A 16,256-nucleotide genomic window follows, 5' to 3' on the forward strand; every position below is an offset into this window, starting at 1 on the left:
TATTTAGTTATGCATCTACACAGTGAATTCCCCCATACACTATCAGAAGTATGAGTAGGTTTAGCTAGTCCATACATAGGTGGCTACTGCTCAAGAAGAGGTGGTCACTATATTAGCTTGGAGGGTGTAACCAGCAGGCCTTAACAAGCAATCATTGCACTGGGATCCCAACAATTAAGGGCTGTAAGTATAACCCTTTATGCTTCTAGTTCAGGGTAGGCTGTAGCCCACCAATACAATCTGTCCTTGCATGCCACAAATTATAACATCAGGGTAGGAATAATTTAATAGCTTGGAGCTTACATATCTCTAAGCTGCTGTACAGCCTGAGAGATGTTACCCACAGCAAAGAAACCCAAAAAGAAGACCTGCTCGTAAAGGTATGCAATACTGTGCCTCCACTCCATATGGCTAAAGTTTGGAGGAAAGCTGGAAGGAAAACCTCTAGCAGATTTTTTACTACCTGGTGTAGCACTGTTGACCAGGGGATAAGCTGCTGTGACAATCTTGGAATATCCAGGTTCCTGCCCTACCCTGCATCTCTTTAGGTGTGTCAAGAGTTTGTTCAGTGGCATAAATAGCCTGTAAAAGACTCTCCCAGGGGAGCTAGTGTCTATCAGGCCTAAGCACTTCACTAAATTCACCACTCTTAATTTACTACAGTAGGGCTTAGAGTGAGAAGCTGACCACTTAATGTTGCAATAACCACAGCATCTTCCAAAGTAAGAGGTAGCTGTGGATGGTGGTCTAGCAGAAGCTTTTGGGTCGCAGTAACACCCGCATTAAGGAAAGGGATTCTGATCTCAATGCCCAGAAACCACCAGGCTGTTATTAGGGATTCTGCTATTAAGCTCCCAAGGCAAAGGGACTCAATGCCTGTTGTCTTCTGCCTTTTGTAACAGGGTTCGCTTTTCCATCCTCAAAGTCACAAGGAGGAGGAAGGATAGCGGCCAATTTCACCCCTCCAAGTTACTGTCCTTCCTGGAAGGCTGCCAAGTTGGGCCGTGACACACACACACACACACACACACACACACACACTTGTACAGTCTGCTGCAGCTGCGGAACACACTCCCTTGTGCCCGGATTGCTGCTGCACAACCAGTGCGACCTGTGAAAGACACTTGGTCTGCAGGTTAGTTCAGCCCTCCCCTACATCCCTAGACCTGCCTCACAGGGGTTCCATCTGACGCCTCCCCAGTCATCTGGTCAATGCAAACAACAAACGTTCTACTGTGTAGGGAGAAAAACAATCAATACTGAGGGACAAGGTGAAAGGTGGGGACTTATAACAGTTGTCAATTGATTGCGTTTCTTGTAGGGAGGAGCCTCTTGTCTATCAGGTGTGCCGTCCTGGAAGGTAAAAAGAGGAAACACTTTTACTACTGCTGCTCAGGCATTGAATCATAAAAAATATTGGATGGCTGTTGTTACAAAATCTAAAAACAGAGAGACTGAAAATCTAGCTTAAAGTGTATGTAATTTTTACATTAAATCCCCTGACAGTTTTTGTTATAGCGTCCACTGGGAATAATTTACGTCTCTTCCTGTCCTGGAACAACAACATAGTTAGAACAAAATCTCCCAACATGTGGGGTGTTCCCCGCTTAGGTCTATAGAACAGGGATTCACATTTAAGTTTTTCTAAAATTTTGAATTTCCCCTCACTTTCTTGGTAACAATGAAAACACAGCAATTTTTGTCTGTTATTAATGAGCAGTAGTAATGTAGAGAATTAAACTTACTGGAGTTCTGCATTTTCATCCACCAGTCCTTCCAGTAATGCTTCCTTAGCCATGGTGAAAATATTCTGTGAATCATTATCTAACTGGCTTTCTGGATCTCTGAAACATGATATGTACAATAAAGCTGTGCATATTTCAGTAAAATAAAAACAGGACAGTGTATTGCATTTGTTTGTCAGACTGCTACAGTGCTGAAATACTGAAATTCCTTAGCAACTATTGCCAAACTCTATCCTTTATAAAGTAAAAAAACAGATATATACTGTATAAATACACAGTCAGGACAATGATTTTACAATTCCACTCCTTCCTAACAGAATGTAGATTGGTTTTGGATTTCCTGCCTTTATTATACTCAGGATTTGAAAAATCCTGCTGCTGTCAGTCAAACTCCTGTAAGGAGGGAGAGTGTGTGTGGCTTACTGCTGATGTGTGTGTTTTTGGAAGCCCAGCTCCGGAGCACGCATGCACACAGCTTGCTAAGGATGCACCCATAGAAAGGAGCAGCAGCCAACACCGGCAGGGACTGCTGTGTGCAAAATTGTTGCAGATAGCTGGAAGTATAACCTATTTTTTTTATTTTAAGCAAAAAATACCCTTTAAGATCACTTTAAGCTCCTTCACACATATTCCAGTTTCTATTGAGCTTAACCACTTCCCCCACAAAAATCCAATGAATTCGCCTGGCAACCCTATCATAGCATCCCCATGTAAAGTCTAACCCATGGACTCTCTACATTTATAGATGAGTTTATCCAATCCCTAGTACAAGGCCTACCATCATACATTAGAGATTCCTCTCAACATTTAGGCACTCTAAAAGCTTACACTTGGGAAGACTCCAATTTGTGGCTATCCCTGAATGTACAGTCACTGTACACTTCTATTCCCCATGAAGTGGGTTTAGCAGCCCTCTCTCATTTTCTTATCATTGTTTCAAATTTACATAATATGCAGGCCCAATTAATTCTAGAAAGTGGTCGTTTCTGTCTCGAACATAATTACGTCACCTTTCTTGAGCAGTATTTCCTCCAGATACAGGGAACAGCTCTGAGCGCCTCTTTTGCACCAAGCTACGCCAACCTCACCATGGGCTGCTGGGAGGAGACCTGTATCTGGAGGAACAATTCTTTTTGCGTCCCATTTAGTATATTACGGGAGATATATAGATGACATTTTAGTCATTTGGGACGGCCCACCTGCAAACATTGAATTATTTGTTCAACACTGCAACAGTAATACTTTGAGTCTTTTGTTCACTCATGTCTGGGACAAGACCTCTATGTTTTTTCTTGATCTAGAGTTCAGTCATTATCACAGCACTATAGTGACAAAAACCCATTTCTAACCATCCTCAGGGAACTTACACCTACATTCCAGAAGCTGCCACCACCCAAAATGGATCAGCAATATCCCCAAAGGCCAATTCACCAGACTGCGAAGAAATTGGACCCTTGACTCAGACTAAAAATCTCAAAGCCTCCTCCTTAAAAAGAAATTCCTTGATAAAGGCTACAAGGCAGAAATTATTGACAAAGTACAATCAGAATGTGCCCAGGTTAACACCACCCATGAGGGTAATAAATGGACTATCTCATCTGATGTTAGATTCATTGCCAATTTTCACTGTAAATCCAGACAGATGGAAAATATAATTTCCAGTCATTGGAATAATTCGCTCCGTGACCCCACATGCATGTTATTCCCCTGAACACAGTTGTGTATATAAAAGGGCCACTAACATTAAAAACAAGCAAAAAAACTGCAAACTTCCCACAAGCTCAGTTCTCATCCCATTACCTTTTTTTGCAATCTGACAGGTATGTACTGCTGTAAAAAGGGTCTCTGTAAAATGTGTCCATTTGTTCAACATCAACAAAAATCCTTCCTTGACTGTGATGGAAGATCATCTGCCATAAATCAATTTTTCACTTGCGCCACTGCTTTTGTAAACCGTCTGTCACGTCCATACGGACTCCTCTATGTGGGCCGCACCATCCGTACTGCCCGTGCCAGATTTGGTGGACACAGACAGCTTATTCAAGAGGGTGATATTGAGCACACTGTACCTAGACACTTCATCCTTAAACATAAATCAGCCGAAGGCCTCAAACTATAGATTACAGAATCCATTCCCCATTCTCCTTCTATTGGAGAAAGGTTTCAACAGCTGTGTAAAATAAATTCTTTCCAAATTAGCCAATGTGATTGTCTGGATTTTTTTTTCTCATTTTGTCTCTCATAGTTGAGGTCTACCTATGATGTCAATTACAGGCCTCTCTCATCTTTTTAAGTGGGAGAACTTGCACAATTGGTGGCTGACTAAATACTTTTTTGCCCCACTGTATATACACACACACACACACATCAGCCTGCGGATTGGTCATATCACAGCTGTTGCCTCACTTTCATCTCCCACTTAATTTCTCTTCCTGTTTACTGGCTTTCAGCCACCAGTATAAAAACCATTCCTGTACTATGTATGATTGTACTTGATAAAGGAGGAAGGGCCTCTGAAACACATTGTACATGCCCCTTTGCTTCTTTCCCAGTGGATGCCATGTTCGTTAAGGATGGCTGTTGATGGTGATGCTTTCCATCCTTACACAGCGGATCCGGTTTCCTGTGGATGACAGCTGTAGCCGGTCTTTAGGCAGGGCTCATCATTCTCAGGCACATACTGTCGTTTCCTTCTACGTCCAAGTAGAACTTCTTGCATGTAAGTGTGGAGATTTGTTTAATAAATGACACATTGTTTTTACTAATTCCTTTGCTTTGGCTACCTTGTATTCTTTTATAAGCCATATATTGTTGTGCATAAAAAATTGCTTTGGCCCACAATCAATTGATACAAATCTTCCATGAAAACCAGTGAAGGGGCTAAATTCTAGTGCTGGCAGCAAAATGGGGCTGATCCTGTTACCACTGCATTTTTGGGGACACTATACGAAGGAGGCACTAGTAAAGTTCTCTTAGTAATCAATATATTAATCCATACAAACACTATACTAGTAATGGAGGTGATCAGTGTCCTATAGTGCGAATGCGATAGCGTGTGGGCAATCTAACACTAGCTGACCCTGGCTGGGAGAGGCCCTAACTGATCCTGATGCTACCTGATTTGTTGTGGGCTTTTGAATCATGTCTCAAGAATATGACTTTTATCAAGACATACTTTTATATGGCAAACAGCTCAGCATAGCCGGATGCTAAAAGTTAATTTTGTCTTGGTTGAACCATCAAGAATTCTAGTTAAAGAACTGGAGAGAATGGGGGAAGTAAGACCTTTCCAAGACAATAAGACTGTTTGAACTGTCAACAAGGACTATTTGTATATGGAGGTTGAGAAGAATGCACATACAGAAAGTCAAACACATAAGACTTTGACTTGTAAACATTTCAACAATAATGAGACGGGAACTCAATTGGTTGAAAGCTTAACCAAAACCTGTAGAGTGTGATGAACCAACAGACCTCTGAAACTATTACCATCTACTATTGTTCACCAAAGGGGAAAGCATTAACAATTGTTTACCATGAGTCCAATACAAGGGCTAGGCAAACAGAGAATTTTTTTTTCTACACAGAGAAAATGTTGATTCTGAAACAAAGAGGTGAAATTCAGGACATTTAAGTCTAAAAGTTCACTGTATATCATTACAAAAATGTACTACAAAAACAGATTATAAATAAGATGTCATAGACTTTAAACACCACTAAATACTCAGCAATGGGAACTATATATCACTAACTTGAGTATTGAGATGATGGGAAGTAAGATGTATTATAAACTAGCATTAGTTACATGTCTTATCAGGAAACAAACAGGATGGTATTTCAAGAAGGAATAACTGAATATACACCTATATTCCATGGTCCCTATTTAGAATATCATAGGTATGATCACTGCTATATCGGGAAAGAGCCGTATATTTTATTCCTGAAATTACCTGAAGATTCCACCCAAGGTATGAGTCATCTCAAATGCTCACATTGTTCTGTGATACATGACCGCCACCTGGCGAGCAGGTGAGAAATAGCTTATGTACACACATTTCTCAACTAGCCAATCAGGAAGCCTGGTGGGAAGGTATCTTAGAACAATGGACTAGTGGATATAAAAGCCCATGTGCTTTAAGAAAAAAAAAACCCTCATAAAAACCTCATGGAAAGACCTGACATCTGAAGAAGATCTCTGCTGAATAACTACTCTTCCATCTTTTCAAACTTCCTAAAACTTTAAACCTCTAATCTTATAACTTCCTACATTCTCCCCTACTGAATCTATCACTTGCCCTATATATCAGTCTAAAGGCGTTCCACTACCAGCTAAATCCACGGGAGAGTTGCCTAGTCTGAATTCCGGGTGTGGTGAGATATTTATTTGATTTTGTATTAATTATTTTCTCTGTGTGTGGAATCATAAAATTACCTTAGTGTATCATAACAATATTGGGTAGTTAGATATATGTAGAAAGATACTGTGTTACTGTTAAAAATTGTTTATTGCCATATTATACATTTTTTCATATTTCATAATTTATTGAATATTAATAACCAGAGTATCATATATCAAGGGCTTGCTTCTTGCAATCCTATGGCCACGGCTTGTAAGAATATAACCTTTGAGATATTCGAAATTATTAATTATTAATAAATTTAATAAATATCATATCATTTAAAATTTGTGATTGATGTAATTAGTTAGAGACCTTATTATTGTGTCTTACATTGGTAGGATATATTTTTGATTGTGTGTACCAATATTCATTTATCACCAGTCTTTTGCGTTTTGTGTTAATATATATATAATTTTTGTACATAAATAAATTTTTATATTTATCTATTATAAGGCAAATTTTGTGTGTATGGTACGAAATCATATTGGCTAAAAGAATTCAAGGTATAATAATAAGTGGTGATCAAATTATCAAGATGTCCAAATTATTGGTCTACTAAATATTTGCCGTATTTTAACGGCTGGAGGCACTGTAATATTTCATCTAAGGGAAAGGGACACGCCCTTTATAAATAATATATATCCTTACATAAACCACCACAGATTTCATAGGTGGCAGTAATACAGCGATCAGCGAAAAATTCTATATACTGACACTGTATTAAAGGCACTGGCTGAGTGGTCAAAGGGTTAATAGTGGCTGTCAAAGGGCTAAATGTGCTAATCTAACCTGTGTGTGAAACATGTAGTGCTTTATCTTCTCTCCTTGGACCGACAGAGGGGGCAGCAAGGGGTGCGCACACATACACCCAGAAATGTAAAGGTACATCGCTCTGTCCAGAGCCACCTCTCGCCAGCATATGGCGGGCGGTTGGCGAAAAGTAGAAAGAAAAAAAAATACAAAAACACTGTACTACTCTGGGGGTGGGGGTGATCAGGAATTTTTTTTAATACTTTGCATTGCAGAAGCAAAATGATTATTGCTCCTGCAATGAAATGCTTGCTTTGAACTGTCATAAATGGGTTAAGTTCATGACTGTTCAAAATACTAGTAAATTATGGTAGGCTTTAGCTAATTACATAGTACAAGGTGTTGTGATTGGCCCATGTATATATATGAGAGCTGTGGGCCTATCACAGCTCACCAGGAAGAGAAGGAAAGCTGTCATGAATCAGATTACATGATCAACGGGTCCTGTTTAGCAGCATCCACATTTGTGAGAAGGGGGGGGGGGGGGGCTGTGCCTGTAGCTGCTTCCAGTCTGCAGTACAATTAAGGTGGGAGGAAAATCAATGCAGCCCCATCAGTGTCCATCAGTGCAGCCTCATCAGTGCCCATCCGTGAATAAGTAATATTACTTATTTGCAAAATAAGAAAAACGTGGGATCTGATCTGCATGGCCTTTAATCTTTTCACTGTCACCAACATATGGGATACAACAACAGAACAGAACCACTTGCAGATGGCCTGTTCAGTGTCCTTTACATTGACTGCAGTCCGCAATGAGCTCATGAACAACAACCATGACTTATTTCAGAAGTGTTCTCCTGACTCTGCTGATTACAAGAATAGCTGTTATCAGTGGCTGACAATACTTACTAAAAGGCCCACTCACACCAGCGGGAGCACATAATGCGCAAGTTACATTCATTCGACCTTATACACGGCAGTGCATGGTAACTGGTAATTGTGCGGTCATGCAGTGCTGTACATAAATGAAATTTATGTCCTTTTTTTCACACAAATAGAGCTTTCTTTCGGTGGTATTTGATCACCTGTACGCTTTTTATTTTTCATGCTATAAACAAAAAAAGACCGAAAATTTTGAAAAAAAAACCGATAATTTTTACTTTTGGCTATAAAAAAATATATAGTAAACTCAAAATTAGCCATAAATTTAGGCCAAAATGTATTCTGCCACATGTATTTGGTAAAAAATCCCAATAAGTGTATATTAATTGCTTTGTGTGAAAGATATAGCATCTACAAACTATGCTATAGATACTGCAATTTACGCCATTTTTTGATATACTACGTTGCACTAGTTTAACTGACAATGGAAATTATGTCCTTTTTTTCACACAAATAGAGCTTTCTTTTGGTGGTATTAGATCATCTGTACGCTTTTAATTTCTCGCTCTATATGCAAAAAAAAAAAAAAAAAAATCTGATTTCTTGAGGTGCTAAAATACCAGGACAGTACAAATGCCCCCAAATTACCCCTTTTGGGAAAGTAGACAGCCTAAGCTATCTGCTGAGAGGCATATTGAGTCCATGGAAGATTTTATTTTGTTTCCCACAAGTTTTTGCAAAATTCAATTTTTTGTTTGTACACAAAGTTGTCACTTAAATGATATATTGCTCAAACAAGCCATGGGTACAAGTGGAATTACATCCCAAAATACATTCTGCTACTTCTACTGAGTATGGGGATATCACATGTGAGACTTTTTGGAAGCCTAGCCACATATAGGAGCCTGAAATTCAATGACCACTTTGAAAGCCTGAAGGGCTCATTTCACTTCCTCACTACCTATCAGTTTTGGAGGCCCTGAAATGCCAGGATAGCACCCCCCCCCTCCCCCCAAATGGCATGGTGAGTATCTTGCAGATCTCACTTTTTCTTACAATGTTTTGAAATTTAAGAAAAGAAAAAAATATGTTTTTGTTTTCTGTCTTCAGTTTCTAAAAACTTGTGGTAACAAAAGAGATCTGCAAAATACCCACTATGCTTCAGGCTTTCAAAGTGGTCATTGGATTTCAGGCTGCTGTATGTGGCTAGGCTTCCAAAGTCTCACACATACTCAGTAGAAGCAGCAGAATGTATTTTGGGGTGTAATTCCACATATACCCATGGCTTGTGCGAGCAATATATCATTTAAGTGACAACTTTGTGTAAAAAAAAAAAAAAAAAAGAAAAAAAAAAAAAAAAAGGTTTTTGTCATTTTCCAAAAACTTGTGGAAAAAAATCTAAATCTTCCATGGACTCAACATGCCTCTCAGCAGATAGCTTAGGGTGTCTACTTTCTGAAAAGGGGTCATTTGGGGGTGTTGAAATGTGAAAGGCAGTCAGAAAGTAAAAATCTGTGTAAATTTCACTATCTATACCATAGTTTGTGGATGCTATAACTTTCACACAAAGCAATCAATATACAGTTAATGGGATTTTTATTACCAAAAACATGTAGCAGCATACGTTTTAGCCTAAAATTTATGGTGAAATTTTAGTTCTTGGGATATTTTTTATGAGAGCAATGAGAAAATTGTTTGTTTTTTTTCAAAATGTTCAGTCTTTTTTTTGTTTACAGCGCGAAAAATAAAAAGTGCACAGGTGTCAAATATCACCGAAAGAAAGCTTTATTTGTGTGAAAAAAGGACATAAATTTCATTTATGTACAGCATTGCATGACCACGCAATTATCACTTGTAAAAGCAATCCTGCAGTTAAAAATCCACTGGGATTGCTTTTACATGAAAGCAGATTGCCAGCTGAAAAAAACCATACTAGGATGATGCCTGCACCTGTAGGCATCATCCCGGTATAACCATTCAAAGTCCAGTGATGTACCAGTACGTAGCTGGTCCTTGTTGGGTGTATATGCTACAGTGAAGGAAATAAGTTTTTGATCCCCTGTTGATTTTGAATGCTTGAAAAAGGAGCGCACTTCCGCCTTCCACGGCCAGTGCATGCTCCGAAACGCGCCGCAGTGCACCCTGGGATCTACGTTCCAGCGTGCGTTCCATCCGGCTCTGAGGGAGGACGTGCACGCCGGCCGGCCTCACCACTGTTCCCCTCCAGCCACCACGCTGTTCCAGCCGAGAGCTGACCTCCCCACATCGCAGTAAGATGACGGCTCTTCACCCGGGTTACCACCCCACCGTTAACTATTGTTAACCACGGTTTTTAAGCTTATGATTACTTCACGCATGTGAGTGTTTCTAAATTTAGACTTGAATTAAAAGACTTATTGCACTTAGAGGCGCTCCTCTCCTTTTTCTCATCTACAGAAGTTGCTACAGCTTATTTGGAAGCCTTGCCTTCAGTGCCACACGGAATCCTACACTCTTCATACAGTAGCCACTAATATCACGATCACCCCATACTACCATTGCCCAGGACTTTGCAGTGTTTGCGCTGTTACAACCCTTCCTCATTTTTTCTGATTTTGAATATTTGCCCACTGTCTCTCAGTGTATTGTAACACTGAGAGACAGAATAGCAACAACAAATTCAAAAGAAATGCATGTCTAACAAATTATGCACTGATTTGCAAGTTCATGAGGGAAATAAGTATTTGATTCCCTATCATTCAGCAGAATTTCTGGCTACCAGGTGTCTTTCATACAGGTAACAAGCTGAGATTAGAAGCAGTCTCTTAATAGGAGTGCTGCTAATCTCATGTTCTTACCTGTATAAAAGACACCTGTCCACAGGAGTAATCAAACAATCAGATTCCAAACTCTCCACCATGGCAAAGACCAAAGAGCTGTCCAAGGATGTCAAGGACAAGATTGTAGACCTACACAAGGCTGGACTGGGCTACCAAACTAATCGCCAAGCAGCTTGGTGAGAAGTTGACAACAGTTGGTGCAATCATTTTGCAAATGGAAGAAACACAAAGCTGTCAGTCTCCCTAGGTCTAGAGCCATGCACGATCTCACCTCGTGGAGTGTCAATGATCATGATAACAGTAAGGCATCATCCCAGAACTACACATGAGGATCTTGTGAATGATCATCAGGCAGCTGGGACCACAGTCACCAAGAAAACAATTGGTAACACACAAGGCCGACAAGGATTGAAATCCTGCAGTGCCTGCAAGGTCCATCTGCTCAAGAAAGCACATGTCCAAGCCCGTCTGAAGTTTGCCACTGAATATCTGAATGACGCAGAAGAGGACTGGTTGAAAGTGTTGTGGTCAGATGAGACCAAATTCAAGCTTTGGCATCAACTCAACTCGCCGTGTTTGGAGGAGGAGGAGGAATGCTGCCTATGACACTAAGAACACCATCCCAACTTTCAAACATGGTGGTGGAAACATTCTGCTTTGGGGGTGTTTTTCTGCTAAGGGGACAGGACAACTGCACCGCATCAAAGGGACGATGGACAGGGCAGTGTACCATCAAATCTTGGTTGAGAACCTTCTTCGCTCAGCCAGGGCATTGAAAATGGGTGTTCCAGCATGACAATGACCCAAAACACATGGCCAAGGCAACAAAGGAGTGGCTCAAGAAGAAGCACATTAAGGTCCTAGAGTGGCCTAGCTAGTCTCCAGACCTTAATCCGATTGAAAATCTGTGGAGGGAGCTGAAAGTTCGAGTTGCCAAACGTCAGCCACCAAACCTTAATGACTTGGAGAGGATCTGCCAAGAGGAGTGGCCAAACACCCTCCTGAGATGTGTGCAAATCTGGTGGCCAACAACAGGAAACATCTGACCTCTGTGATTGCCAACAAGGGATTTGCCACCAAGTACTAAATCATGCTTTGTGAAGGGGACCATGAACATGCAAATCAGTGCATAATCTGTAAGACATGCATTTCTTTTGAATTTGTTGTTGCTATTCTGTCTCTCAGTGTTACAATACACCTACCATTCAATTTTTAGACTGATCATTTCTTTGTGAGTGGGCAAACATTCAAAATCAGCAGGGGTACAAATACTTATTTCCTTCACTGTATGTCCTTTTTTCACGCAGTTTTTTTATGCAGCCTGTGGGCTGAATGAAAAAAAGAGAAGAAATCACTGCCAGAAAAAGTGTGTGGAAATCACTGCTAATGGTGGGCACACATGAAATGCGCCAAAAAAATATTATAAAATATATATGCCAAAGCCTAGGGGCCATCCACCCAACTGGCCATCCAGGGCCCCCATGCTTCAGCATATATGCTCTTTTTTTTAACTGCAGATGAAAAATCTCATCCAACAGCACTGCACACACCTACTTACAGTATGTATATTTTGAGAGCAAGACCCTGTTGCTGTCAGAATAAACAAGTCAGTGCTGCAGCTGAATGACATTCCTGCAAAGGAAACAGCAATGGTTAACAATAAAACAGTAACTCAATAAAACAACTTTTGTTATTGAAATATCTCTGAGAGAAAACGCATGTGGTATGCCCACCATTAGAATAGACCGCCCTGCATCCACCCACTTCTAATGGTGGGCACACATGAAATGTGCCAAAAAATATTATAAAATATATATGATGAAGCATAGGGGCCATCCACCCACTGGCCACCCCAGGCTCTTATGTTTCGGCATATATGCTCTTTTTTAACTGCGGATGAAAAATCTCATCCAACAGCACTGTCCACACTGACTTATGTATATTCAGAGAGCAAGACCCTGTTGCTGTCAGAATAAACAGGTCAGTGTTGCAGCTGAATAGCATTCCTACAAAGAAAACAGTCATGGTTAACAATAAAAAAGTAACAAAAAAACAGTAAAATTGAAATGGTAGAACAGTAACAATAAAAAAAACTTACTATTATTGGTTTTTAAAATTTAAAATTTTGGGGGGGGGGGGGATTTGTACTTTTTCTTATTTATGCTTTTTTTACTTTTTTGTTTTTTTAAAACAGATTTTAGGGTCTCTCAAAATGCAATAGCCAGGTCCCTGACTACCTAACATCTTTCAAGACCCTGTGTAAATATGTGCCCTGAACTGTGTCGTGCTGTACCCTATGCTAATACTCCACACTAGTGTGTGGTAGCTATGGAAGCAGTCCTTGAGGCAGAGATCAGGTTTGCCAGGACAGAACGGACAAAAAAAGTGGGTGTCACATCCAATTCCATGTCTCCTACAGACACATCTTTTTTGGGGTGTCTTTTGGGTTGGGTTGGGAATGGCATTGGGAAAATGCCTCTCATGCAGCTGGCTAACTACATCTGGGTTGGGGGTTTGGGCCACAGCACCTTCTGGATACAAAAGGGCCATGATGATCTCTTCCTGGAATTTTAGGAAGGATCCACTTCATCCAGTTGCTTTGTAAAGCACAAAAGCATTATATAAAGCCAATTTAAATAAATAAACAGACACTTTTTTTTGTACCAGCGTCTGGCTTTTCGGGAAACTAAGTGCGGCTTTCATCATCTGGTTGTTGAAGTCCACCCCTCTCATGTTAAGGTTATAGTCGTGGACACAGAGGGGCTTCTCAACAACACCAGCTGCCGTGGCAATTTCGATGGTCATGTCTGCGTGAATGGAAGAAAGAACGAAAACATCCCGTTTGTCCTTCCACTTCACTGCGAGCAATTCTTCATTTCTCAAGCAGGTTTTTCCCCCTTTCTAAGACGGGTATTTACAAGCTGTTGGGGGAAGCCCTGGCGATCAGGTCGCATGGTGCCACATGCGCCAATTCCAAGATTGTACAAATCTCTAAATAGTGGCACGCTTGAATAAAAATTGGCTATGTATAAGTGGTACCCCATATGGAAAAAGGATGACATCAAGTCCCAAACTATCTTGCCACTGCTCTCCATGTAGTCTGGGCATCCAGGGGGCTCCACGTGACTATCTTTTCCCTCGTAAATCCGAAACTTATATGTATAACCTGTTGCCCTCTCACAGATCTATACATCTTGACCCCATATCTGGCATACTTGATACTTGCTACTTGCTGTTAGACTGCGAGGCAGCCAGAAAAATTAATGAGGGACTCATCAATGCAGATGTTTTGCTGGGGAGTATAGACAAATGCTTTTGGTTAAGGTGATTTACGAGGGGCAGAATTTTGTGGAGCCGGTCAAATTCAGGGTCATCCTGAGGACGACAGAGTGTATTGTCGTTGAAATGCATAAAACGTATTATACTCTCATATTTATGCCTGGCCATGGCAGCGGAGAACACGGGCATATGATGAATCAGGTCTGTTGACCAATACAACCACAATTAATTTTTTTTAGTAATGCCCAAGTTGAGGGTTAGGCCCAAAAAAAAACTTTAAAATTTGGAAACCGTAAGGGGTCTCCATGAGAATGGTCTGGCAAGGTTTGAATTTGGGTTGGCGGATTACAATGGAGGTTTACTGTGTATGTGAGCATGTTCCTGGCAATCAAGGGGTTCAATGTGATTACTGGTGTACTGACGGGCAATCTGACACTATCTGAAGTTGCCGGCAACACTAATACAGTGATCAGCAAAAAATCTGTACACTGTATTAATGACACTGGTAACAGGGCAGTAAAGGGCCTAACGGGGGGGGGGGGGGGGTGTCAATCCAGGGGTTAAATGTGTCCTAAAGTGTTCTAACTGTGAAAAGTGTGCTGCTTTTACTCACTGTGTCTTGATTCTTCTCTCTCTGGGAAGGAATGTGCCCAGAGAGGGAAGATGTCATCACTTCCTGTACCTGTGTAACTGTAAACACAGGTACAGGAATATCCCTGATAGGACAGGGATCGATCATCCAACTTAGACCGACCATCACTGCCTAAATCGGATGACTGATCTATTGGGGATCAAATCACGGCACCCATGGGTCGGCAGGGGGGTGCACGCACCCCCCGGACCACGAAAACCGCGGGAGTTCGAATCATGTATATATGCGTGATTTTGCACACCCGTGCCACCCTGTAGCAGTATTTTTGCTATAGGGCGGCGCGGAAGCGGTTAAGAGACTACTGGCCTCTCACTCTTTGATTAAGACCTTTGCACAATCTCCCATGTAGTTTGTTCTCCTATGACTCTAAATCTGGTTCTCTCTGCACTTCAAGAACCTGAATGTAATTCTTTTTGCGGTTTAAGAATTTCCTTTGTTTGTCTCAGTACAGCTTGGGCTCTGAGTATATACAGTATTCTCTTTGCCACTACTTCTTTCAGAAAACGGACTCCTTTTTTGTACATAAGGATGGTGCCTGTTAGGGTACACCGGCTTCTTGCTCCACCATCTCTAGGTGTCTCAAGCAGACCATCATTCAATCTTATGGTGTCAAGGATTGTATTTCACTCTTTTCTGTCAAGGTGCATTATATTAGATCTGTTGGTGCTTCTTGGGCTTTTCTGTGTTAAGTATCTGAAGTCAGATTAGCAAGCCTGTCAATTGGTCTTTTGTTCTCCATTGCTTTTTCTTGGGCCTGTTAGCCCAAATCATAAATCCTATATCAATAATTAGGAAGTCACACCAGACCCTTATCTGTTTAGTTGATCACCTCCACAAATACACATTTAATTCATTTTAGCAAAATGTTGAGATAGCCAAGCTTATCAACATCAGCAACTTCCCAGAGCATGTCAGTCACATATGGAAACTCAGAACCGCAGGTCAGTTACATTAACCCCTCTGCCTGTCAGCTTCCTCACTGCTTTTACCAGCCTGTTCTACACCAACATTGTGAACAACAGATTGACAGAGGACATTTCTTCACTACTGCTTCTAATAAACGCGTGTGTTCACACAATTTCATAAGCAGTTGTACCTATTATTCCTAGCACCAGGTGTTTGTTTTCTATCTGCTTACGTACCTATGGACCTTCCCAGTCCAGTGTTGTTCACCCAAGGCTCTTCGTTTAATCAACATATATTTTAATATGCACTACAATTTGGTTCTGCTCTCCACTTCAGACCCAGTTCTCATGTGGCCCCTAGGAAGAATGAACTGCCCACCCCTGGTATAATCTGATCTATAGCCAAAGGGCTATTATCTTTGGTGTACTTATACTTACTGCATAAATCCCCTGATAACTTTCCACTAAATTAGAGACAAAAGTGGGAGATGGATTTAGGAATCCTATGTGAAGAGACGTGGGAGGACATGCTCCAAACAGATTTGCAGGGGTCTTTGTACTCTACCACAGATTGACACAATTCGTTACATTGCATAGAGCCTATGGAACTCCCACTCTTTTTACAAAGGATAACAGTCAGAGAAACCTCTTGCTGTAGCAAATGTGGCTCAGAACAAGAAGACCTAATGTTGTGGAAATGTCCAAAACTTGTGAGATACTGGGATATGGTAGACTCTAAGATCAGCAGAAATTTTGGCATGCTCATTACTAAATTCACCTTGTACATTGGGATGCTTTGAAAGCACTAAATTGGACTCACATGC

General features: G+C 40.9%; 1 protein-coding gene across 1 annotated transcript in view; it reads right to left on the bottom strand.

The window, feature by feature from the left end:
- Positions 1-16,256, bottom strand: part of PRKDC (protein kinase, DNA-activated, catalytic subunit) — a 378,101-nt gene that overhangs the window by 143,944 nt on the left and 217,901 nt on the right. Inside the window, exon 56 of the mRNA XM_089678402.1 lies at positions 1,746-1,844. Within this exon, the coding sequence (XP_089534528.1) occupies positions 1,746-1,844 (99 nt within the window). The remainder of the gene's footprint in view (positions 1-1,745; positions 1,845-16,256) is intronic.

Source organism: Staurois parvus, unplaced genomic scaffold, assembly GCF_062004578.1.
Source record: "Staurois parvus isolate SC_StPar_1 unplaced genomic scaffold, SC_StPar_1.0 ptg000205l, whole genome shotgun sequence".
Taxonomy (NCBI): domain Eukaryota; kingdom Metazoa; phylum Chordata; class Amphibia; order Anura; family Ranidae; genus Staurois; species Staurois parvus.